At 40.7% G+C, this 27,995-nt stretch overlaps 1 protein-coding gene across 2 annotated transcripts in view; it reads right to left on the reverse strand.

The window, feature by feature from the left end:
• Window positions 1–19,880: 19,880 nt before the first annotated feature.
• The window catches only part of snx29 (sorting nexin 29), a 120,157-nt gene continuing 112,042 nt past the window's right edge, over window positions 19,881–27,995 (reverse strand). For both annotated transcript variants that reach the window (XM_058621311.1, XM_058621310.1), the window contains exon 21: window positions 19,881–21,402. In XM_058621311.1, the coding sequence (XP_058477294.1) occupies window positions 21,276–21,402 (127 nt within the window). In that variant the 3' untranslated portion in view covers window positions 19,881–21,275. The remainder of the gene's footprint in view (window positions 21,403–27,995) is intronic.

Below are 27,995 nucleotides of genomic sequence, written 5' to 3' on the forward strand. Positions count from 1 at the left end.
GCTAATTCAATAAACAAACCATTTGTTTTGGTGCTAATCAGAATCCATCTTCCTGATGGAATGGCGTCTGACTCGGTGATTGTCTCCTGCTGCTCCGTTGTCTTCTTTTCCCAAAGACCTGATTCACTTTAGTCTTAATGATATGCTTAGGAAAGTGGAATTTGAATTTCAAACGAAAATAATTGTGCAAGCTCAAGGAAATGCCGTCATGTTGTAGTAATTGCAAAATAACAGCCTTTCTCACAGAGGAATGATTAGCTTTGACGTAAACTAATCAAAAGTTAGAGATTTGGATGAGGGTTGGTCTCTAAAGAAACAGGCAGGAACAGTTTTTCCTCTCATGGTTTAATCATGATTTTCTTGGCCTGAGTTAAGTCAGGATATGATGAAGCTCTACAAGGAAGTCCTCAGAGAATTCTGGATTAACAGAACGACTAGATTGACGTTTGTTGCTGAACGTTTGCACTGTGGGTTAATTTACAGTTTATTCACCTGCTGCTGAGTAAAACAGATTTTAGGAGAATAGTCTGGCTGTTAATCCCAAACAATACACTGTGAGTGAGAAGTACAGCATTTATGCACAAAACTGGACAACAACGTAATCATTTTTTGTTTCACAGCATCAGAGTTAAAAACAAACAATCACCAGTGTTGATCTCGTCATGGCAGAGGAAAAGGAATTGGGCTGAGGGAATAAAGGACTTTTTGTAAATGTTTTCCACAGTTTACCATAGTTTAATGTAGACCTAATGTCAGTATTCTTTACCTTTTAGGCTCTGTAGTTTTATTTAATTTCATTTTATTGGCATTAATTATATATTTTAAACAGAATTATAAACAATTCAGTTGTATTTGACCATGACGCAGACTTTACAGTGTTCTTGTTACAGATAGAACCCTAGCAGTTCAAGGTGACTGTCTTTTTTTAACATATTTAAATGTGGAATATCTGGAAAACGATCTTCCGGGGACTCGACATTTACGGACATGAGACCTGCATATCTGTGACTTACTCCCATCTCTGCTGTACACAACATCCTACTTTCTCAACACGGAATATGAAACATAACTCTGCATCGTGATCATCATTTAAATATTAGCTTGCACATTTTGTCTTAATGCAAAACCAAGTGAAACTATCAATTCATATCCTCTTTAACTGCCATTACTAAGCAACAAGAATCAGAGCAAAGCAAACTCAGATGTGGAAGAGCATGTGTCATTACTCCACTCTGTTTATCACTGTGACATATAGATATAGATATATATCTATATCTATATATAATAATGCTTTCACCACAACGCTGCATGAAACCCATATTAACCAGCGGCTCCTTTTGTTTCTGGCTCAGTTACAGTAATAGCTGGTCACACCAGTTGCAGGTGTACTAAACTCTCAGCCATTGACGAGTTTTCCTATTTGGGAAGTACTCCGTCTAGGTGAAGAGATTAACATCAGGACCGCCAAGTGCAGCCTTTGGACACCTGCGTGACTCAAGAAATGACATCCAACAGTAGACAAAACTATAGGTCTACCAAGCTGTGGTAACACCAATCCTTCTGTGCGGGTGTGAGACCTGGACAGTCTACCAGCGTCATGCCAGGAAGCTGAACCACCTCCACCTGAGCTGCCTGAGGAAACTGCTGAGGATCAAGTGGCAGGACAGACTTCCTGGTCCTCAGCGGGTCCAATATGCCCAGCATCCCCAGGCACGGCTTACATGGACTGGCCATGTGACCAGAATACCCTCCACAAGACTGCCTTCTTTGATTAACTTAAATATGGCAAAAGGTGGACCCAAAAAGCACTCCAAGGAAGACACTCTGAAGTCTTCTTTGAAGAGCTTTGACATTGACCTCAAACACTGGGAACATCTAGCCCATCTAGGACCGACCTGCCTTGGGAAGAACAGTCCTCAGTGAAGGTATTACAGTTTCACAGTCATCTGCACACCCACCAAAACCCACAAAACTGAGACAGGCCATGGTTAGTCCACCATCACCCTGATGGACAAACAAGTCAAGTCACCATGTCTTGTTTGACAGAATCAGAAGAAAGAATAACAACAGTAGTCTGTTCCCAGACTTTCTTGCCAACCACTGACATACAGTATAGTTGAGCTTGACGGGGAGATAATTCATCATTACAAACGACAAGACGCTGCCTCCGCTGCGTTAAGTGACAGTAATTAAAAGTTAAAGTAAAGACTGAAGGCAGCCCTGTGAAGTCCCTCTTTTTTACTGACCGACTATACTGTGCATTGTCAGAATTAATGTCAAAACAATAATTGAGTCGTTTTCTCTCCTGTGGTTAAAACATCATCCAAAATTGGGATTTAATGAGATTTTTGTTTTTTTTGGAAAGGAATAAAAGTAAAAAATGTTAGGAAACATTTAAAAGTTTCCAACTTTCTTACCCTTTAGCAGAGAAACACCCTCGCTGAGAATACAAGAGCACATTTGACGAGCTCATTTGTCGTGATTTGGCAGCGTCTCGTGCTTCCCTTTGGCAGTCGCTCTTAACCCGTCCCATTACCACATGTAACATCATGGATGATCTGCTCTCTCCTCCCCCCCCCCGCCCCCATTTTCTCCCCAAAAATGCCTCATCAAGGTCTGAGTCAATGTGAGCCTGTGAGAAATTAAATTCCCCCTAATTAGGCCAACCACGTTTGCCTGCATTATCCTTCTGCCTCTCAAACCTCCCCTCGTCGACACAAATCTCTAATTAATCGCCACATGCTGCTGTTGACTATACTTCAGAGGTCGGGTCTCAATAAAAATGTGCTACTCTACAAATAGGATTCTAAGAAAAGCCTACAGCTTTCCTGGTATGTGTGTGTGTGTGTGTGTGTGTGTGTATTCTGAGGGTTTATTCAGTGTTTACATCAAAAGGAAAACTCCTCCAGGCTGTAATTGAGGATGATATAGCTGTGAATTGAAGTTCATTATGTGAACTGTGCTCTTTCCGTCTGTGTACAGTAACGGCTGTGTGTGTGTGTGTGTGTGTGTGTGTGTGTGTGTGTCTGAAAAAAACACTGTACACAGACGACGAGTCATAATGAGAACAAGAGCACAAGGATTCACGATTACTCCAGATTTCTTCAGCTAATTAAAGGATTTGATCCTTAATTAGCTCCAGCCAACTTCACAAGTTTGGTTTGTCGTCCAAATGTACACAAGTGAACGGAAGCAGCTGAGCTCAGCTGAGTTTGGAATATTCATCCATTTCTGGACAAACTTGTTTTCCAGAGGGCTTTTCCCGGAGTTTTCAACAAAGTTTGATTCATTTACGGCGAACTTTATTTGACCTCCGACGCCCCGACACCGAGGGACTGAGCAAGCGCTGCGAGAAAAAAAAATAGATCCATCACTTGTGAGATTGCAAGTTGTAGCCTCCACATGAGACAGAGGTTTGTTATCTGACAACACAAACGTCTGCTTACTGCATTGTCTGGCCTTTTTTTTTTTTTTTTTTTGCTTCTTGTGCCCATAAAACGGTTAGAAAATGTATTTTGAGTAAGTTGAGATTTCCAGAACACCACTTTCAACACCTGGCAGTTATTTACAATAAATGACTGCATGTTAAAAGAGCATATAAACAGTTTAAGTCAAGAAAAAAACACCACAGTTGTACATGAATTAAGCAATTTTGCATTATAATTTTGAAATATGAACAGTATTTGACTCAAAATTTGATATTTGATAAAAAATTCTATGCTCTCCGCTACGTGTTTTCCACCACTCTGAGTGTGTCAGTGAAATAACCGTAATAACCAGTGCAAGTTCTTAGCTTTCAGAAACAGTTGGAATGTTTCCGATAGCACAAACCGTTGCATAATTACGGTAACACAAATGTCCTAGTAGTAGTAGTATTTCTCTAGGAAATGTAGTTCCTTGGGAAGTTTCCTATGGAAACGTAGTTCTTTGCCGGTAAAGGCAGTAATGTTCTATACATGTGTGGACATTCCTGTCAAGTATGAATTTCTAATCTTAGTAAAGACCTTCTGAAGGTCATCTGAAGTATGTTTTGCCACAGGAGGAAGGAAAGGGAATAAAATGCCATAAAGCACCAAAGTAGAAGGAGCTGCACAGGAGAGTCTTATTTATATGGCGACTTTTGTCTCATACATTAAACTAATGATTAAATGAATGAATATTTTATGTGGTATTCACCGGCTGAAAAGAAATGTTGCTGAATTTAAATGAAGACAAAGCTCACAAAAAAAAGAAAAAGAAACATTCTGTGTATAAAGGACAAATAAATAAAGCGAGGAGTTGTGATACCTCATTAGTGCTTATTTGTTTCCAGATATTCCAAATAATAGTCCATAAATATACAGCGGAACTCGCATTAAAAAGGGGGAATACGTTCAAAGAAATACGGAAACCTGCAAATCAGCTCTGTGCAGTAAATATCTACTTTTGCCAACCGTGGGCATATAGTAGGTTTAATGCATATAAATCACACTCTCCCCAGCCAATATCCACAGCCCACACACACACACACACACACACACACACACACACACTGTCACCTGCTGTTTACCCCAGTAGTGCTGCCGTGCTATAAACCTCTGTTAGAGAGGTGCAATAGAGAATCCATCTCAGCTTCTCAGCTGGTCTGAAGCAATCAGTGTGATGGGATTTTCCACTCGCTGTTGCCTTTACATCTTCAATCTGTCTCTCTCCTCTTTAGATAAACAGAGCTTCCCGGGGTCTCCGGCTGCAGTCACACTGGATATTCACTGTAATGAGTCCGGGCCGGAGGTTCACGGAGGGGAGAGTGGACGCAGAGTGGAGGTGCACACTGGACTGTATGAGGAGGGAGGTGTATGTGTGTATGTGTGCATGTGAATATGACATTAGTGTCAAAATATGAAGCCACACACTGACTTTACGTTGACTTCTATTCATTTGGAAGCATAAACAAAGGATTCTCCTGAACCACAAACACTCACCACAATTCAAATTCTAATAAAAATAAACTAAACTAGTTCCTAACCAGAGGTGGAAAGTAATGAATTACATTTACTCGGACGCTTTGGCAGTGAATGATGTGGACAGGTGAATGATGTGGACAGGTGAATGATGAGGACAGGTGAATGATGTGGACAGGTGAATGAATGATGAGGACAGGTGAATGATGAGGACAGGTGAATGATGAGGACAGGTGAATGATGTGGACAGGCGAATGATGAGGACAGGCGAATGATGAGGACGAGGACAGGTGAATGATGAGGACAGATGAATGATGTGGACAGGGGAATGAATGAATGAATGATGAGAACAGGTGAATGATGTGAACAGGTGAAGGATGTGGACAGGTGAATGATGAGAACAGGTGAATGATGAGGACAGGTGAATGATGTGGACAGGTGAATGATGTGAACAGGTGAATGAATGATGAGGACAGGTGAATGATGAGGACAGACGAATGATGTGGACAGGTAAGTGAATGAATGAATGAATGATGTGAACAGGTGAATGATGTGGACAGGTGAATGATGTGAACAGGTGAATGATGTGGACAGGTGAATGATGTGAACAGGTGAATGATGTGGACAGGTGAATGATGTGAACAGGTGAATGATGTGGACAGGTGAATGATGAGGACAGGCAAATGATGTGGACAGGTGAATGATGTGAACAGGTGAATGATGTGGACAGGTGAATGATGAGGACAGGCAAATGATGTGGACAGGTGAATGATGTGAACAGGTGAATGATGTGGACAGGTGAATGATGAGGACAGGCAAATGATGTGGACAGGTGAATGATGTGAACAGGTGAATGATGTGAACAGGTGAATGATGTGGACAGGTGAATTGTCACTAATTAAGGTCCCTGAGTGAGTGAGAAAGTTGCTGCATTTGTGACCTTTGACCCATGTTTCCAAATTAAATTGCTGACAAAATAAAAATATAAAGTTTTGCCCTTAATTAAAAACAATTAACGTGAGATTTATGTCCCCTTGTCCTCTTTGCAAGACAGAAGAAAGAACCCCAACTTTGTTAAAAAAGTAACTCAGTAATTTTTACTTTTAGACCAGTACTTTTACTTATTACTTATGTATTTAAGTAAAATTTAATCAAAATAGTGGTACTTTTACTTTTTCTTTCCTCCCCTGTTCCTAACAAATGAGGTTCTGCCTCATTAGGACTGAGGCTTTCGTCCCAATAGTAACTAAAACCCTGGAAAAGCCAGTTTTTGCACTAGAAAAGGTCCTAATAAGATAATGAAAGATGAGTGAACATCAGATGTATGAAATGGTTCTTTATAATCTGCCTCTCATGCTGTCTGATGTTCCTGCAGTGAGTGTGTGTGTGTGTGTGTTTTTAAGCAAATCAGCATCTTTGAGGGTCAAAGGTCACAAACCTCCACTCACAGGATAACACTGTGAGCTTCAGTCGTTTGCTCAAACGTCCAATCTTTTCTCATTTTGTCTTAATATCTTCAAAGTGGGTTAAATTTAATGAACAGTGTTTCCATGGCAATGAGCAAAGGAATAAAAAAAAGGCCTGGTTGCCATGGGGTTTGAAGAGTATATTGAGTTAAAAGCTCCCTTAATACACTGTCAACACGTAGGTCTCGTAGGACAGCGGGGAGGATCTCTCACACACACAGGTTTGAGCAGCTATTCTTCTGGGGACCCTGCATTCATTAGGTCAGCCAAAACAAACCTTATCACAAACCAATGAATGCCTAACACCTCAACCACAATTCAAATCTTAGCCTCAAACTTGACTAGTTCCAGATCAGGTCCAGGTTTTGGTCTCCATGAGGATGACTGGTCTGGAGGTCATGTACATGTACATGTACACACACACACACACACACACACAGACACACGTAGCACTGATCCCAGGAAGAAAAAAAGTCCTACTGACTTAGAGAAGCAAAAAACCACTTTGAGAAATATGTTAAATGTTGACCTTGTGACAGAGAGTATTATTAAAGTAATATTAAAGAGAGTCTCTCCCTTTAATATTGTTGTACAAGATGAGCAAACTGATCCCAGTAACGTCCTTAAGACCAGGTCAAATTGTCCTCACCTTAATCCTTCTTGATTTTCAGGTATCAAATCCACTTTAGCAGAGGGCTGCGGTGGCTAAACACTCTGGAGACAAAAATGTGTCCTACTATTATTGCAATTGAGTGTCGAGTCTCAGCAAAACTATGACCTTTAAACATCACACAAGGTATATTATGTCACACGATTCAACACAGGTCCACGTCTTCTGTCAATCCTGATTAAACTATCACCCGAGTGGATTTCACCCTCATGAGGCATTTTTTAAAGAGGGAATAATTGTATAGTGTCGTAGTAATAGATTTTTCTACCTTCACCAAAACAGCATGAATTCTGAGATTAAAATCAGAATACTGAGATTAAAGTCAGAATTCTGAGATTAAAGTCAGAATACTGAGATTAAAGTCAGAATACGGAAATTAAAGTCAGAATACTGAGAATAAAGTCTACGTAGATGAGATTAAACTCTACTTAGATTAAAGTCAGAATTCTGAGATTCAAGTCTACTGATATTAACTCAGAATGCTGAGATTAAAATCAGAATACTGAGATTAAAGTCAGAATTCTGGATTAAAAACCACTGAGATTAAAGTCAGAACTCTCAGTCAGAATATTGAGATTAAAGTCAGAATTCTCAGTCAGAATACTGAGATTAAAGTCAGAATACTGAGATTAAAGTCAGAATTCTGAGATTCAAGTCAGAATACAGAGATTAAAGTCAGAATACTGAGATTAAAGTCAGAATACTGAGATTAAAGTCAGAATTCTGGATTAAAGACCACTGAGATTAGTCAGAAGTCAGAACTCTCAGTCAGAATATTGAGATTAAAGTCATAATAAGAGAATAAAGTCAGAATACTGATTTTACGAGATCAAAGTCAGAATACTGAGATTAAAGTCTGACTTTAATGGCTAAATGCTACTTCTCTCCATCACCATCAAGCGTTTACAGTCTCATTGTTCTTGCTCCTTCAGTCTCTGCAGGTCAGCGACCAGCACCAGGGTCTGGACGTCTTCCAGACACTGGTGCTGGACTCTCCTGTTTGTTGTTTATCAGCAGAGTCTCAGAGCACATTTTTCTGCTCAATCTGTAATAAAGTCATTTCCTTTCCATTCACTCGTCTCTCATGACGACAAAAACTCCGTCACTCTCACATGACTCAGTTTTGTTGACAAGCGTCTTCTGCGCTCACAGATACGCAGACAAAAACAACAACACCACCATGGGTGTCTTCAAGGATTTATGGAGCAATATGGTTCACGGGGGTTTCATGTAATAAAACTGTGCTTTTCCTTGTGACACCACCTCCGAGTTTATCACATACAGTAAGTCAGAAAGAAACGCTCACAGGAAGTTAAAAGGCACAGGAGGTAACTTTGATTTTCAGCATATTGTAGCCATTTTGAAATCCTATGTCAGGCTTTATTTCCTATGTGGAAATATCGACCCGAAAGAGGGTTTTTTTCTAGGAACTATGAACTTTGGAAATTCAGACTTCAATTGGAACACACCATAAAAGATCGGCTGCTAAAACACACACAGAGCTACGTATACAAAGCTTCATTCTTCCATAACACCAGTGTGTGGACTTGCATACAAACACACACACACACAAATGACTTTAATAATGTAATTAACTTTAGTCCCATTCACCTTCATCTGTTTAACAACAGAGGATTATTAGCTGGTGAATTTATCATAACAAAAACGTTTGCAGGAGTTGCAGGAAAATCTAAACTTTCCCACGTGTGTTAAAAATAGACGTGAAGAGCCAGTCGTCAGCTGTGATAACACCGCGCTGAAGATATTAAAGATTGTGTGGATAACCTGTGAAAACAAGGCAAAAAACAGCCAGTCTGACCTGAGATGGTGTGATGTTGCACGTCTCTGAAATAGCAGCAGTCGCCACTGTTGATGAGAAACAAAGGAGAATCAGCACAGGCCACACACACACACACACACACGCAGACATAAGTGCACATGAACACACACGTGCACAGACCAGTGAATTAAAAAACGCAGACTCTGAACAAAGCGGCGACACTTGCAGCATGCGAGGGGGAAGCCTGCGTGTGGGCGAGCAGGGAAGACAACACAGTGCAGCGAGTGTGATATTTAGCAGCTTAGCACGGCGACTTGCATGGCGCTAAATCACGAGGGTTCCTTCCATGAGTCAGTAGTTTGGGAAAACTTCTGGCATCACCGTTCCTCTCAGAGGGAAAAGTCTGTCACTTACTTACATGATGCTGTCGGTGCACACACACACACACACACACAGGCTTTCATAACACTGAACATTGAGTGACAGCTGGGTCACAGACACGTGTGAAACACACAGCAGATGTTAACTCATCATGCCGAGGCATTCAAGCGTTCATTTTTGCCTCATTCGGGCACCTTCATTTGCAGTAGAAGTGTAAATGTAGGACACTGATGCAGAACTAAACACAAACTATACGAACTATCTATAACAGCAGGAGGGAATAAAAGGTCAAACACACAACAATTACTCTACATCCAGGTCGACAACTGAGAAAGAAAAACGAAAATATGAGCGAGTCTAAAAGACAGTTGAGAGGTTCAGGGATGGATTTGCGTGTTTGTTGATGTCAAGAGGATAAAAGGAGAACTATTTTTTAAACTTCAGAATAAGAATAAGTTGTTTTAATGTTTTTTTTTTTTTTTTTAAAGTTTATTTTGAACCAACACAAAGTGGATTTAAATCTTTCAAACGAGTGGTCTCACACATATCATGTTTTCAGTTGTTTATGTTGCACGAGTAAAGGACCATCAAGTCTTTTCTGAAGCACACATTGTGGCTTGTTCTAATAGTTCTAATAGAAAACTAAGTAGACAATGTGATGTGGAAGATGATTGGATACGAGTCGGCAACATTTTGACACGATGGACAATGAAGCACACGTGTGTAAGTGATGGTTGAAGAAACACGTATTGAGGACACACTTAAAAAGGGCGGGGTTAATAGTCCCACCTGTGCTTCTCCTGCTGTCACACAAGGAAAACTAATAGTGGGTGGTAATGAAACTGCTCTGACAACAAAAATATAGATAAGAATTGTTTTAAGATGGAACTGGGACGCGGCTAATGACTCAGGAATCTCGGAGGTCTCCAACTATTTATATCTTACTGCCACACAGTTTATTTTGACGATTTGTCCGTCGTAGGGCAAACGTATAAAAACAAACAGCCATTCACTGTCACATTCACACCTACGAGTGTCCAATTAACCTCTGCATGTTTTTTAGGTCTGTGGGAGGAAGGCGGGGAACCCGGCTGCGATAATAACAATGCAAACTATGGCATGTGGTTGGTTTTAATCTTGGATGACAGAAAGAATTGGGCAAAGTAAAACCCTCATGTGTACATTTACAAGCTACAAGATTTATGAAGCATGGAATGAATCACTGAATGCAGCTTTATAAAGCCGTCAGTCATCATTCAGCTGATCGTAATCTGTTTATCACTTCATTTCTTGCTACGCCACAGCTGCCTCACACTGCTGCTGCGGGTGAAGCTTTGCTGCGACCACCTCAGCCTCCACCTTTGTAGATCAGAAACACTTCATGTAGCATCCCGTCGTCGCCGATTGATTGACTCAGATTGACACAGCACCCCGCGCGACCCTCATGTATTAGGATAAAGTGGTAGAAGGTGGATAGATGGATGCTGGAAAGCAAAGAAATGGAGCTTAGCGCCCATATACTTGTCATGACGGTAGAGCCTCAGGACTTCCACAGAACGCCCGTCCAATCACAGACGTTTGTGACGTCAGCTTCTCAGAACCCTCGTTCCTAAACGGTTGAATAACTGCCAGATGTAAAAAGAGTCATCTTGGAAAAAAAAAAAAAGAGGCGGAAGTATGAATAATTTTTTTGATAACTAAATCCAGATGGCCTGAATATCATGATGGTCATAAGAGTGTTAACCAACTATCTACTGTAAGTAGCTGTTTTCTCACTGTGTATTTTTGGCCTTCAGTTCTGATTATTATGATGATTTCACTCTGAGATCCAGATGTGTAAAAGTCCCCAAACAACGTGGGCAAGGTTTTCCCTGGAAACCATGGAACCGTGTCATTATTCACAGATGAAGGCCGTCTTTTCATATCCATCCATATGCAACACTTCCTCTACACATTCATGAGAGGCACCTGTTTGACAGTCTCCCCTGCTGTGTGTCTGTGTGTGTGTGTGTGTGTGTGTGTGTGTGTGTGTGTGTGTGTTTCTCACCACAGACATCGTCGTCATCGCTCATCCTCTGTGTGTAAAAACCCCTTCCTGTCCCCGTCTCTCGTCACATGATGGACCCACTTGTCCCCTGCGGAGAACAAATGAAAGTGATCATCGCTCAACATGCACACACGCGCGCACACACACACACACACACACACACACACACACACACACACACACACACACACACACACACACACACACACACACACACACACACACACACACACACACACACACACACACACACACACACACACACACACACACACACACACACACACACACACACACACACACACACACACACACACACACACACACACACACACACACACACACACACACACACACACACACACACACACACACACACACACACACACACACACACACACACACACACACACACACACACACACACACACACACACACACACACACACACACACACACACACACACACACACACACACACACACACACACACACACACACACACACACACACACACACACACACACACACACACACACACACACACACACACACACACACACACACACACACACACACACACACACACACACACACACACACAGGAGCATCCATTTTGGCCATCTTTTGCCTCGATCTCATGATCTCAATTTTCACCCTTTTTTCTCCCCCTCCCACTCTCCTCCTCCTCTCTGCTCACACCTCCTCTACTTTTTCCTCTGTGCTCCACATTTGTCATTTTCCCGTGCCTCGTCTGTTTGACTGTCTGTGCCCTTCCAACTTCTCTTCACCCTCTTTTGCTTTCTGGCAGAGCAGAGAAAGCCTCAGAGGTAATGACAGGGATCGCTGTGTGGGGTCAGCGATTTCTGTCTCAGAGACAACTACTGTAAATGTCATGATGTAGCTGTAAAATGCAGTGAGCAGCAGGAGCAGCAGGAGCAGCAGGAGCAGCAGATATGGAGCCACCAAAAACTCCAAAAATATTTTCTTTTACTATTTTTAATTCCACAAAAGCAGCATTTCAACTAATACGGTCATTGGAGACATTGTTTCTCCTCCACTGCTACATCTGAACCTCACTTCCATTAAAGGGTCATTATCTCTGGCTATAAAATAATTTAAAAAAAACACCACCCTCTGTGATAAAGTGTCAATTACACTTCATAAAATACTCATTTAAATCAAATCTGAATAGATCTTATTATCTGTTACTGTTGGAGTTTAAAAAGGAGGAAAACATTCCTGACATCACAGAGTAACTTTATCTACACATGCTGCCCTCTGGTCCAGGTCTCTTTTGAAAAAGAGATTTTAATTTCATTTTAAGCTCAATGAGACTACGAATATGCTGTACTGTATATATATATATATATATATATATATATATATATATATATATATATATATATAAGTAAAGTAAAAGGCCCAGGGAGCACAGAAGCAAAAAATACTAAACAAAGAGAAAATAAAATAAGAAAATAAACATTTAAAGACACATTATATCAATAATCTCAGTGAATAAATACAAATCTAACCGAGCAAACTTAAAAACACAAATGGAAGATAGCATAAACCAAAAAAAATGTGTTTATTCAACAAATCAAATGTAGAATAATTAAAGAACAAAAAACTAGCTGAGCATAAAGACCCTAAGTAAACATATGATCCATCAGAGAAGACTCAGAGAACACAGAGTGCATACATTAGTGAGGCATTATAAACACAGTTATGTCGACTTTACTAAAACATAAAATGGTAAAAATCTAGATAGAAGTGACTATTCTCACCCTCGGAGGCCAACAAGAAGAGGAGGGTCTTTAAAAGTGATTTCAAATGTTCAAAGGCGGAGGCAGATTTAATTTAAATGGTTAAATCGTTCCATAATTTAGGGGGAGCTTCAGGATTTGGGCAAAGCAACCTGTTATTTGACCTCAGAGCTCGGAGTACAGAGAGGTAAGATGATGCCGAACCATGAAGCACTTTAAAAACCAACAATTTATTTTTTATTTTTAAATCAATCCTAAAATGAACAGGAAGCCAGTGTGTGTGTGACAAGTGTGACAAGCGGCAGTTATGGACCAGCGAGAGTTGTTGGACAGATGAGAGTAAATTACATTTAAAGGTGACATCGAAAGCTTGTATCACACATATATGTTAGTTATGGAGGTCTACTTACATATATTAACATGTTTTCATGATTAAAAACCTCCTAATCGCTGCAAACGAGCCGATCAAAATATCTCCTCACTGACGCTCTCGTCAGCCGCGCTGTTTCAGACCAAACAGTTGCTGTGATTGGCCAGCCAACGAGAGCTTTACAACTGTCCTGTGATTGGCCAGGTACCTGGAAGTGACGTAATAGATAGGCCAGCTCTCAGATACACAGCTCCCCCTCTGGCACGGTGGATGCTCTGCATCTCAGCAGCTACAACGAGAGTAGTTCTTCTTCTTCTGCGGTTGAATGTACGCAACCGGATGTGCCCGCACCGGGAGGCGCTACGGTGGTGAGGATTTCTGATGACGACATCAAATTAAGAAAGTGTCGATCCGCTTCGCAGAGCCCAGGAAAACAATACAACACTATTTTCTCAGCAGTGGCTGAACTGTTTGTTCTGAAACTTTAGGGTTTCATAAACGAGGTAATGACGCAGATACACACACAAACGCAGCGTTAATTGGAGCTTCCGGTCTATGTCACCTTTAATCCAGCATCAATCTGAGATGTTAGAAAAGCATGAATCAGTGTCACTAAAACTGATCCAGGTAGAAAACATCAGGGTGTGGAAGCACAGCAAAGCAAATACACAAGGAAAGTAACGTAATACAGGAAGCACACAACCAAGAATGACTGAAAACACAGAACAGCAGCCATGAAGAGTTCTCCTGCACAATAGATGAAGGATGCAGTATAACGTTAATGTGACATAGTTTTAATCTCTAGTATTTATGTCCTTGTTTGTTGGAATAACTTAAAGTTAATCCTCACAGTGACATCTTTTCCTTCCTGCAACACTCCTCGTCCCGCCGCGACGGCTCACCCCCCGTCCCCCCGCGCTTCCTCCCCTGCTGCGGTTTAAGCAGCACTTGGAGGTGTTCAGATCAAGCTCCTGGGCTGATCAAAAGAGCGCCGCGGGCTATTGTGAGACGCTGTGATAGCGGTAAGAGGCAGGCGCCGCGCAATCCGGGCTCCAATGGCCCTGTGAAGGAGGGAGGCAACGCCTGCAGGTGCAGGAAATAAAAGTCAAACGAGAGCGCGGGGACAAAGGGAGGGCTTTGTGAAACATCACCCAGGAACAGCTCCTACGGTGAAAGCCCAAGAACCCAGCGAGACACTACAAACCAAACGTGTTCATAAACACGATGATGTGATACACGCGTGTTATCTGGGCCCAAACACGGCCACAGTCAGCAAACCCGTTATCAAATCTACTTGATCTTTGTAGAGTTTGTAAACAGCTTAAGGATAAAGTGCACACTTTTATTTCCCATGTTCCCCCCAAACTGATAGCATATTAATTAGCATAATCCATCGCGGCTTAATTTAGGATTTCTTCCAGATAAGATACAAGAGAAACCTATCGTCTGTTCAGAGCCTTCAGTTTTCATAATCCACCCCAGTAACTGCAGGTTAGTGAACTTAACTACTAAACTAAAATGGAATAGTTGGAGGAGAAACTGTGAAACAATCCATTTTCAAAAGCAGTGTTTTGAAAACTCAGTGACAGACAGAAGCAGCAGAGAGAGAGGGAGGGAAATAAAAGAGGCTGCTTCTGTCTGCGTCCTCCTGCCTCAGTGTTGAATCGCTAATAAAGAGACGCACTAAAGTGACGGCGCGAGTAAATACAACGAGCCAAACAGCCTGAGCCTCGAGAGACGCCGAGACAGAGGACGAGGTGATGGATGGAGGAGGTGGAGGGAAAGATACAGGCAGTGCAGAGGTGAGAGGGACAGAGGCGATAAGGAGACGAAGAAAGAACACTGGAGAGGAGGAGGGAAGGAGGTGGAGGAGGAGGATGGGGAGATAGAAGAACAAACAAAAAGGAAGGAGACAAAGGACATATGGTAGTGTTGTATGGTACAGAGAAGGAGACAGAGGAAGAGAGTATTTCACTATCTGGAGGGAAAACACCAAACCATCATTCTATCTCCTGCCAGCTGGAGAACTCACAGGAGCCTGTGAAGATGACAAATACTGGTTCATGCTCACATGTGGAGCTTGTACTCTGACAAATAATTCAACACCTGAAGAAATTAAGAAAACAAACAGCCAGCATAATAATACAGCTGGCTGGATATACACCTGAGTCCAAACATGACGTCAAGTAAAGGCTGAAGGACTCACATCTACCTTTTTCATGGGATTATGAAGAATCCAACCATCAGATTTGTGTCTCTTTAGTGTGTAGTCCTAGATAAGAATGAACTGATACAATATTCACTATTGGTTTTAGTCCAGTCCTTCAAAATCAGTCTCAGAGATCAGAGAAAAGGGAATCATAAAAAAAAAAAAAAACCCTAATTATCACATAAATGCTTGAATAACACTATTGTTTTATCTTGTGAAACAAATGGAGTTATATTACTTTGTTTGGAAAGTGCTAGACAACTAAAGTCTGATTGATTCACTCAGTGTGTTTATGCAAGTCCAGTTTCAGTCGGACTAAGACAATAATTCAGTTTTCTTAACGTCATGTAAGCATGTTAGTCTGACTGAAATCTAGCTTGTCTTAGTCGGACTAACGTACCTGGATAACGCGATTCATAGTCCGATTACTCCTGCATGTACACGCTTAGTCTGACTTAGACCCAGAAGTAGAAGGAGACGAAGTATAAACTGAAGCACTGTTGTCGAAAAAGAACAAATGACACGACAGCTACGGAGGAGACGCACTTTTGGACCGATGAAAATGTACAGCAGGTACGACTCCATCTCACCATTCGCTGTTTGTTTTTCTGTGACATAAAGGTCAACAGGTCAAACTGATTCAATACACACGAGCATATAGAGGGATTCAGCACCACCTATGGAGGCGGAGTCAGATGCACACAGCCAATTAGACTATGGCCTTAGCGTGATTAAACTGTGCATGTAAACAAACATCTGCCGCTGCCCTTCTTACAAGCATTTACATAGAGCACGTGCTAATCTCGGATTGTGCTCGTTCCTTATCGTTATAATGAACATGCGCGTGTGTTGTGGAGATAGGAGGAGCGCTGCTTATGCAGTGACCTTGTTTAAACCAGGGTCTGCGTCTCCTTGATGTTCCTCACACACTAAAGGGTCATTTTTCTCCGGACATACATATATTCAGAGAGCGGCGGGAGAGCGGGACAACAGAGAGGAGGAGGTGGAACGTATTCATGCGTTGACTGGTGGACGTGGTCACACGGACAGTTTGGGTGAAAGACCGAGTCGCTCTCGTGGAGAAGACTTTGATTTCTGCTTGCATGCTGCTTTATTCTCATCTGTTCTCCTGTGGTTTAAGGAAGTGGAGCAGCTCGGTGATTGAGTTCATGTTCTGTACCAAAATGTCCTTAGACAAGTAAACAGAGTTCCATTTTCCTGACTGCATGGAGGTTGCATGTTCTCAGGTTTTCTCCGGTTTCTTCTCACAGTCACACTCTAAACTGACCGTAGGTGTGAGTGTGAGAGCACAGCTAACCCCCGCAACCTTCATGTGGACGATAAAGCGCTAGAAGACGGATAGATTCTCCATTTTTATCTATTCCAGACAAATCACAAGACTACATTTAAAAATGTCAAGGGCTCCAGGCAAAAGTTGCCACCAGGGGGCGATTCCACTTGATTGCAGTTAACCCTTTAACACCGAGCGCATCGCAGACACCGCCTTATCGTAATTACGTGACAGTTTGTGCACATCAAAGCCAACGTGTGGTTATTACGGTAATTTCACTGACGTTGTTACAGGAAGCCGGCGAATCAGTGTCTTTTTGTCCACCAGAGACGAGACATTTAGAAAAACGCCTGTACATAGTTGCCATTTTTTTGACCTGTTTTTGGACGTTGAGACAAAAACTCAAACGCTTGTTATTTTAAATATGTTTTATACGGTTTAAATTTAAAATTTAACAGACAAAGTCCAGTGTTTTTTTTCTCATTAAAACGTTTTTGTTCATTTTAAATTGGTAATACACTGAAAAATGGGCAAAAGCACTGAGTTACAGGACATTTTCTGGCCCTTTTATGGTTAAAATAAGCAACAGTACGACATTTTGAGGCTTAGGTTTTCAGAAAATGAGACTATTTGCCACTTGTAATATAATGTGAGTCGTCTTCTCTCAGGGGTTTATTCAGTTCAGCTAAATTCAAAACACTTTATTTGTCCCCCCCAGGGGCAAATTAAAAGACACACAGAGAGAAGCACATGGCACACAGACATCTAAACAAGTGTAAACATGAAACATCAATTTAAGTTGAATGACCTGGTCGCAGCTGTAGGTGAATGTGCAGCGGTCGAGCTCTCGGTCAGGCTTACATTCCTTAAAGAAAGCGCTTTCTTCTGCTTTCAAACAAACAAACAAACAAACACGGTGCTGCTCAAAATTCTCAACTGGGACGTCAATAACGGGAGTTTGCTCACGAGTGGGTGACGTCACAACAGGCGCGCGCACACACACACACAGCTGATCCTCACGTCGGCAGGTGTTGCTGATTACATTAATTAAGAGAGAACCTTCGTTAGTGACACTGGTTACACCTGTGCTTACTGACACTGCTGACAGAAATCATGAGAAGATGAAGCTGCTGCCTTTGTGTCTTTATATACATATATATATATAGTTATATATATATATATATATATATATATATATAACTATATATAACTATATATATAGTTATATATATATATACATAATTAGCATCAATAAAATGAAAATAAATACAACTACAGAGCTTTAAAATGTAAAGAATACTGACATAGGCCTACATTAAACTATGGAAATGTATTTCAAATATTAATTATTTTAATTCTAATAATGAATTTATATAAAAACCAGCATTTCACACACTAATCATAACCCAGCTGACTTCCTGTCTTTTACCTTCCTTTGTGGGATTTGAAGTGTCAAAAATGAAATGTGTTGCTCGGTTGCCAGGTTTGTACGCGGGCCGCAAGAGCAGACACCCAATGTTCTCCCCGTGTTTCAAAAACAAAAGTCAAGTCGAGTTTAGTCTCAAATTTGTGACTTAAGTCCTCCCACCTCTGTAATTGAGTACACCCATGTGATAAATCTTTGATAACACAAAGACAAAAACAAAAGAAAATAGTCCTTTATAATAAAGGCCAGACCGAAAGACGCATGAATAAGGATTTGATAAACCAGAAACCCCAAAGATGGAACTCACGTTCACCCTCGCTTTAAAAACATGTGCATGCTTCCACGTGCACCTGCTGACTGCATTTAAATCACATCATCCACACTGACTGTACTTCCTCTACATATGTATGGATGCATAAATGTACAATGACACGCGTTCACACATAAAAGCTTGGGGTTTTTTTTTGCAAGCGAGGTTGCATAATGGCCCTGCGTCTTCATCCATAAATGCAAGCAACACACAATGACAACACGGATACTGAGGCGGTGTAGTTACAGTGTGTGTGTGTGTGTGTGTGTGTGTGGCACGCACTCGCTGGGCTTTATTGTTCGCTCCTCTGTTGCTGTGACACTGATAGATCAGGTCTGACTGCTGACTAAGCCAAGGACAGAAATATACACAAGAACAGACATGACATATTGCAAGAGAAGAACACTTCAGCTGCTCGCTAATCCACAGTCTGGAGGACGACGCAGGAAGGAGACGGAGTTATTTCAGCTAAATATTGATGTTTGTGAAAACTTCCATAACCCCCCCCCAGGATAGGGCTGGGCGATTTCACTGTGATAAAAAAAAAGTTTATTAATTAAATATTGTTTGGCTCTTGAGTGAAATTTGGAGAAACTAATTAATTGTGAGAGGAAACTTTCACAAATCTGAGGCAAAAATGTTTTCACAGTTCATTAAAAATGATACCAATGCATATTAAACCTTTGTTGTATTTATATTGAAGATGAGAAGATGAAGAAGTACATATGCAAAGAAAAACCTTGGAGAATTTATAGCGTGAGGCCACTTAATATAAAGTCATAATGAGTGATTTCTGTATTTTCTTTTATTAATTGTCTCATTTTGCATCATAAATACGTTTATATTGTGAACTATTTATCGTTCCATGTCAAAACAAACACTTTTATTTTGAAATGATGTGAAATAGCATCGGAATTTTTTTCTTTTTCTCAAAAAGTGACTTCAACTTCTACCAAAGTCATTTTCTGGTAAGACACTTACCTTTATTTTATGTTTCCACTTTACTCAAGTATATAACTTTAAGGTCCTTTTTTTTATTCCCTAAGGGCCTTTAAAATTTTAATAACAATATCAGAGGCCTTTAATTTGGTATATAACACATTGACCCTCTGTGTTTGGTATGATTATATTATCCTTAGTTACTCTTAACTAGTCAAAATGGGAAAACGCCACCTCGCGGGTAAATAATGAAATAATGTATATATGAAAACACACACTATCCGGTTTAAGAATAACTTCTTTAATAAGTTTAAAGAGATAACTACGTCTTCATTTGTTGCCCATGTTTCTTGACCATACGTATTACACACAGACTCTCTCTCTTTGTGTCTCTGTGAAGGTGAATAAAAGCATTTATTTGACTGCATCCTTGTGTTGTTGGATCCTGTGCAGGAATAGCAAGTCCTTTAAAACCCACAAACCGTTTGTTTGTTTGCTTCCCCGCACGAACGGCGTTTGATTCGGGGTCGTTTCCTTCACTCCAGACGTCTCGTGTGGAAATCCAGACACACTTGTCGGCTCGTGCTCTGCACACTCGGCCCTCTCTTCTTCTCTTCAAGTGTTTTAGTCGTCGCTAACACATTCATTTGCAACATAGAACCGCATTAAAACCTGAAGGACACATCGGGTAAAACATTTTCCCCTTCCTTTCTAATCCAAACGCTCTTAAGTTACACAGATACGTCACAGCGGGAACAGCGAAATTGAAGATAATGGAGAGAAAATATATGCAACTTTCTCAATAGTCTGCAGGTGTACGTGTCATAGAAAAACTGGAATATGATTAGGCCAACTAAGTGTTTTAGCACCACCCTCCCCTCCCTAATAATATTCACACAGTCCCCAATCTTTAATGTTCATGAAGTGGCACATTAAATATTCAGTGTTATAATTGGCGACATGATGTTATTGTAAGACCTGCACTTTCAGCAGCAGCAGTAATAGTATAGTATATGACTATAGCTGTAATAGTTGTACAGCACGATTAAGAATGGCGGTCCGCACAATTGACTGTGAATCGACCTCGTCTAAAAAGTAAATGGCACAAAAGCGTCTTTTTTTACGTAGGCTAAAAAAACAACAACAACAACATTCAAATAAACACTTTCCTCTTTGTCCGGAGCAGGAAAGCCGCTACAAAAACACTGTAGGCACTGTGACCATGATACACGCTTACTACAAAACTCATCATAATAATATTCAAAAACGAAACCAAAAAAAAAAAAAAAGTCTCCCTCCCTCCGCCGAGTTCGGAGAGATCAGTCCACGTTAGTCCATGTGCGGTTTAAAGAGAGTCTCTCCTTGGTCTCTCTGTGAGGTAAGAGGTGCCGTGTGATTGGGTGATAACTGATAAGACGTCCACTTATCCCCCGACTCAGCCAGGCGGAGCACGGGATCATGGTCCGAGAACATGAGCGCGTCCGTTGTGCCGTCCTGGACTGAGGCTCTTTATTTATCTGTAAGGCTTTAAAGGTCCATTAGGCGCCCAAAGTGTCCTCACACACACACACTGTGGGACACTGTGTCCAGTCCAGGGCCATGGGGGGGGGGGGGGGAGAAAAATTGCCGTCTTCAGCCAATACAGTGAGGAGATTATCATCGACTTAATTAGGCGTGGAGTTAAAGGTCTCCACTCTGAGGTTCTGGTCTGGTCTCCTGGTTGCGGCTGCGGCCCAGTCTGGGGAAACGGGAGGAGTTTTTGGAGCGAGGCGTCTTGGCTACATTGTCGTTTGCCTGGGGAGTGTCTCTGAATCAGAGAGAAGAGTGAGAAAAGAGAAGCACATTAAAACTGGCTATATATTACTTTACGCACCCACATGGGGGCAGTACTCCAATTTTGTTGTACTATCGTTTCAAGTATGACAATAAAGAGTTCTCTTATCTTATCTTATCTTAGCAGGACATTTAAGAAAGCAGCCGGTGAATTTTCATCATTATTATTATGATCGTCATATGCATCGTCTTAAAAAAGTCAAAAATTACAATCCACAACTTAAAAAGCATTAAACACATTTTAAGAGATACAGATGAAAGTGTTACAAGAGGTAAAAGTAAGTAATAAATAGGGTATGGTTTGAAAATATACAGATTAAAAAGTTTAAGAAAGTTAATAAAAGTTCAACAAAGGACTTTGAAATGTTAGAATATTAAAATACTGGGCGTGTATTTAAGAAAATAAAATCCTAATCTGTCATAATTCTCTGTATTCCTGAGCTTCTCTTACATTTAAAACCTCATTATCATCAAAATCCCCTTCGTTTTTTTTTGTCCGACAGTTAATGAAATTATAGCCATTTTCTGATCTCATTCTGTTCCAACGTCTCATTACTCTGGAGGAAATGATCTTGGCCACTCGATGACATCAATGCCCCGGTTGCCCCTGACGACAGTCTTTCACAGCATGAACCCCTCCACCTCCCCCCCCCCCCCCCCCCACAGTCTTATCTGATAACGACGAGGATGAATGAGAGGCACTTGTCGAAGGAAGGAAATGAAAACCCGGAGTGAGTGAATGCCTGGAGTTAAATGCTTTCTTGTTGTCTGAAGCACCTCGTGTTCCCCGTGCTCTGCTTTGAAACATTTCAGCCCCGAGACAGTGACCTCACTGCTGCTGCTGCTGCTGCTCGAGCAAAGAGTTCAAGTGCTTTTCCCTGACAAAAGGGAAGCGTTTTAAAAAATAAATTTTAAAATACAAAAAGAAGAGTGAGGAATCATATCCAACTGCACCCTCGTTATTAGCTGTGATTAAACCGTATCTGGGACATCTTGGGAGGCATCTATGAGAGGGAGTTTGATTCCCACTTGGGCAACAAGTTGCTAAAAATAAAATAAAAGAGCAACACGGTGAATCGCTTTGGTTACAAGTGTCACCAGCAGCAGTATGCTTTTATGCCAGGCAGCGGGGGGAGCGAGGGCGAGCGCAGAGAGGATGTTTCCATGTGAAAGACCATTAGAGCAGGTCCCTGTGAGTACAGGTTCAAATGTAAACCTGCGTGTGAGGAATACGCGGCCGCAAAGTGTCTGTGTCGTAACCATCGAGATAAAAAAAATAAATAAACACTTTCCATTTCCTCCGGTACAACGTGTACATTTAGCAGCGACTCGACAGCAAACTTATTCCCACGTCTCTGCCGCGATCCAGGAAAATTCAATCAACCGCAGTCGCACAATTTTGAGTTCATGGTACAAACAGTGATGCCATTGGGAGTTACATCAGCAAAAAAATAAAAAGAAGAGAAAGAAATCAAACTAAACTGAGGGCAGCGTGCAGAGTTTATTCATAGCAAACTGGGGGAAAGGAGATAAAATGTGCTCAAGTAATTAGGATTATAGATTTCTTTTCTCTCGCTCAGCGTGTGCCTGTCCCCTATTTGGACAGGATATTGACGCTCCCTGGCACCGACTGCGATATATAACAATAATCACACTAATAATAGTGCTGAAGAGCAAATTTTGATTAAACAGGTACACAAACACGACAATGAATCAAATTGATTGTTTAACAGTAAGAGGTGAATGAATTATTATATCAACATTTACTCTCTTGGTGCGACTGAAACTACAGCTCACTGGAGACTCTTTCACACTAGCATTAGCACTTTTGAACCACAGTAAAACGCTGATTCCCATTGGCAGTCGTTGGTCTTCCCTGTAGAGTGTTTTTCAGTAGAACTATTACTAGAGTCAGAGGTCTTTACAACACAATGTAAAAATTCTCTAAAAAGCACTAAAGTGATACCGAGGTGAGATAGATTTGAATTGTGCTGCACGACACGATGCTGAACGCAGCGTTTGACTCCTCACTATTTTATATATCTTTTACTTGAGTCCCTCATTTAAACTCAATGGCAAGTGAACAATTTTATAGAGTTAATAAAATGATGTTAAAACATAAAAAGAGTGCTGTCCCAAGTTGTAAAAAGTAAAGTTAGCTACTACCTATCATGGCTAACAGCTATGCTAACTGTTGAATCAGCAATGATGCTGGGATTAGCAAGACTGCCAGAAATGAAACAGACAAAGAAGAGATTACTTTAGTCTGTTCCCACTAATATCTCAATTTACGATTCTTTTCATAATCGATTAATCTGACGATTATTTTCTCGATTAATCGATTAATCGTTTGGTGTTCAGAATATCAGAAAACCTTAAAAAATGTTGATCGGTGTTCGTCAAACCTGGAAATGATGATGTTCTCAAATGTCTTGTTTTGTCCAAAAACCAAAATCATTGACTTTTAATGATTTCTTTGTTATCCAGAGCAAAGAAATTAAAAAATATTCACATTTAAGAAGCTTCTTTAAGAAGAACAATCGGAAATCTTGTTTTAATCATGAAAAAATCTTCAAACCGATTATTCGATCATCAAAATAGTTGTCGATTAAATTAGTAATCGATTAATAATCGATTCATCGATTAATCGCTTCAGCTCTAGAATCAGTTAATTTACTCCGTCTGAAATACAGTTTTCAGGACTTTTTAAGTCTTTTTAACTCGAGCCGAGCCGATTCGTGCTAGAATTGTAGCCTCTAGTGTAACAGCACCATTAGATCAAGGTCCACTTTATAGAAAGTTCACAGGGTTCTCGAGCATATTTTTCAGGCTGCATTGGTGTTCAAAAAAAAACAAATCTACCAGAACAGCCTCTGAGCCTGCATGTCAGGGTATCTCCATGACAACCGAGGCCACTCCATTATCCAAAAGATGAGGACCATGTAATACATTTAAAAGCATTAAAGAAAGGCCAGGACACAAGGTTTCCCTTGGTGTCTTTTCTGCTTCCTCAGAGTAAAGAAAGCATCTTTGAAACATCACCGTATTGTGGATTCTGGTTAATATTCTAAAAGCTATCATGGAAATCCACGTTACACCAACAGAGCCTGTCACACTGACTTTAATGACACGAGATAAAACTGAATTACTGTACTGTACGTCCTTCTTTATCTCTCCTGGGAGCAGTAATTTGATCTTTTGAAAGCACCACATGTCATCTACCTTTATCTCTTATATCTAGTCTGCAAAAGCTCAGTGTGATCAAATAGCAACGTATGGTGCTTTTTTTTTTTCACCCCCCCCCCCCCCAAACTCCTGCTAAGTGAAATCAAAGCAGTGGGAACTTGTTTGAGCAAGATCACGTCAACTTACATCAACCTGACAAGCTTATCAAGTGCAGTTCCAGCCAGAGGAATAACATGCAAGTAGATTCAAAGCCCGCATTTAAAAAAGCAGAAAAACTGTCCTCCGAAAATGACATAATTATTCACATAATTATGTGCTTAATTAAGGATGCATCTGGCCTCTGAGTACTGAGTGCCTCATCAGGGAATCTGAAGTGCTGGACCCTGATCTGCTTCTGTCTGATTCTCAAACCACAGATCAGAGACCTTCTCCCACATCTCCCGTTGTCGTTGTCCCGTCAGTTCTCTCACTTCTCGCCAGTTTGTAATTCTCTCGTCTGAACATCTGTCATCTCAAATGAAGGGGCTCTTCCCTCTTCTATAGGCTTCTCTATAGTGCCGTAAATCTGCAAACAACAACATCTGGTGTCCTCGTGCAGGTCCAGGGGATAATTGGCTGTTCATAAACAACACTGAGAACATTATTATAATTACGGAGAAGTGGAGACGTTAAAAGAAATGCAAGTCAATGCATGGAATAATAACCCTGCATCAACATAAAGTAATAATATAATAACCATATTTAATGAGCACTGTTAGGATGACGTTATTATGATATTATCATTGGCACAATTAGCAAAAATTATCTCTTTGCTGCCTTTTATTTATTATCAGAGTCATCAAATAATTAAATGTGCAAATACACAAATCTGTTTAAGTTGACGTATAAGCTACTTATACAGTATTGTCAGCAAATAAACACGTGACTTTGGTAAATATTTGATTCTAACAGCAGATATTATTATTTGCGTTCAGTGCTTAAAGGTACAGTATGTCAAATGTTTAGTTTATCCATTTATTTGTCAAAATCAAGTGATTTTACACTTGATTGACACTAAATTTCACACACTGGACCTTTAAATGTACAGTACAGCAGTTGAAGAAGGGATATCATGCATATTTATTTCAAATCTTTCTTTAAAAAAACAAGATTTTTTAAAGGAATACCTGAAATTTTAAATCTTAAAATAAAAATGAATGATGAAAATGTCATATTTTAAAACACTTGTTTTTACCTATAACACTTTGTTCATGCGTCGTTAGATGTTGAACATGACCCTGTCATTACATTAAAGGCATTTTAATGGTTAAAAATAACAATAAATAAATAAATAAATAGTAAAATGATTGCAGTACTGTTGTTGCTCATTAGTCTTTTCATCCATCGCTGAGGATGTGAGACCCACACAGGTTTGATTAAGAGTCCACACGAGAGAGAACATCACGACACTGACTCTCTATGTTATTTGAAACGTAAACCACAGAGCAAATAAACAAGCCAGCGTTATCGCAGTATCCCAGCTCACTGACTCATAAAGTGACTCCAGTTTTCGGGGACGCTGTAACAAAAGGTTCGATCGGCACCCGCCGCCATTAAGTCGTGGAGCCACACACAATAACTGTGTACGAGCAGGGATGAATAAAGGTATATTAGAACTCTGAATGACAATGGGAGGAAGAGCGGGAAGGGAAAGTGAAGCCGCGCGCGCAGACTTTGCCGCCTGTAATATTTCATGTCATTCAAAGACGTTTCTATTTCAGCTCAGACTAAATAATGAGCAGTATACTGTCTGCTCTTCTTATTCTACTGGACTCAAGACCCAGGAGACTTACCTTTCAATATGAATTGATCTACTTGTGCAATATAGATTGTTTTCTTGAGAATTGCACTTGGTAATGTTAACCCCCCTGTAAAATATATATTTTTCCAATTTAATTTCTTTTTTCATTAATTAAATGCAAGCAAGAGTTTTTTTATTTTGACCATGAAATGAACTGTGCAAGTATTTTAAGTTCTGTTTCCACCTATGCCGTTCATCTCAAGAACAATTTAGTAACACATGCATTGTTTTGTCAAGTTCCTCGTAGATCCGTCTTTCTGTTTGAGCTGAATTGGGCTTATTACCGGAGGGTTGCCAGTTCAAATCCCAAGCTGGGTCAAGTGGTTGGGTTGTCCCTGAGCAAGGCACCCAATCCTCATTGCTCCATGTGGCGCAGGGAAAGGACTGCCCACTGCTCCCACACCCAGCATGTGGGTGTTTACTACTGGTAATCCTAATTCCAGATTTGAAATCAAACGGAGCACTACCACAGGAAATACTATCAACATAATTCATCTAATCTGTACTCAGGGCCATTTATTGACAGTTAAGTACAAACGTTGTGTCTTAAATTTCAGTTTTTGTGATTCTCCAACTGTGTCGTTTCAATCTGAAATAGTATTTAATCTCTGACTAGCTTCTCCCTCTGATGTATCTGGGAAACACCTGCTCTCAAATGCTGATGTGCAAAACTGTACGTGTTGCCATGGTAACCCAACGATCTCGGATAATTGATACTGAGGAGACTGCCGTTCTCGCCGACCTGTGGATGCATTTATTACTTATTACAAATCTATCAACTCTTGACACTTGGTTCCCACACGGTTTGTCTTTCAAAAGCTTTGGCTGTAATTACACAGACATGTTCGGTTGTCGTTGTTGTTGTTGTTGTTATTGTTGTTATTGTTGTTGTTGTTGGTGTTGTAGCCCAGTGACTCAGATGTCCCCAGAAAGGAAATGACACTCCAGTCAGACGGTGTGACCGGTCGCACTCGCTGACTGGCTGCAGTCGGAGGCCACTGATGTGATTGTGGACAGGAAATGACTGGAACATCTCTTTTTGGTGAGTTGCAGGTGGGAAGATGATGGAACATGCGTCTTCACACACGTGCGTGCGCGGTCTGTGAGTATGAGTGCGTGGGAGGACATATACGGCCGTGTGTGTGGAAACGAGTGCAAAATCCAGGGAGATGCGGACGTTTGTTTACAAGAGATTTAGCATTTTCAGTGGCATTAATCCTCCCTGTCTGTATCCTCTAACAACTATTATTACAACAACACCTGTGGCAGCTAATTCCTCCTGAACGATTTAATTGGTATAATATGTAAAAACTACCGCCCCAAAACTGACATGTTGTTCTTTTAGTTTGAGTGAGCAGACGAGAGGATTTATAGTATTTGTACACATTTGCCTTAATCTAAGTGGAATGAGTTTATTAACGGGAGTCTGTTAATCGTCAGGCTGCGGTGAACTCACACACTCTCTCTCTCTCTCTTTGTTTGATGACACACATCAGTGTGATACACACACATTAACCTGACACACCTGGGGAAATGTGTGC

The sequence above is a fragment of the Solea solea genome, chromosome 21 (assembly GCF_958295425.1).
Source record: "Solea solea chromosome 21, fSolSol10.1, whole genome shotgun sequence".
In the NCBI taxonomy this organism is placed as follows: Eukaryota; Metazoa; Chordata; class Actinopteri; order Pleuronectiformes; family Soleidae; genus Solea; species Solea solea.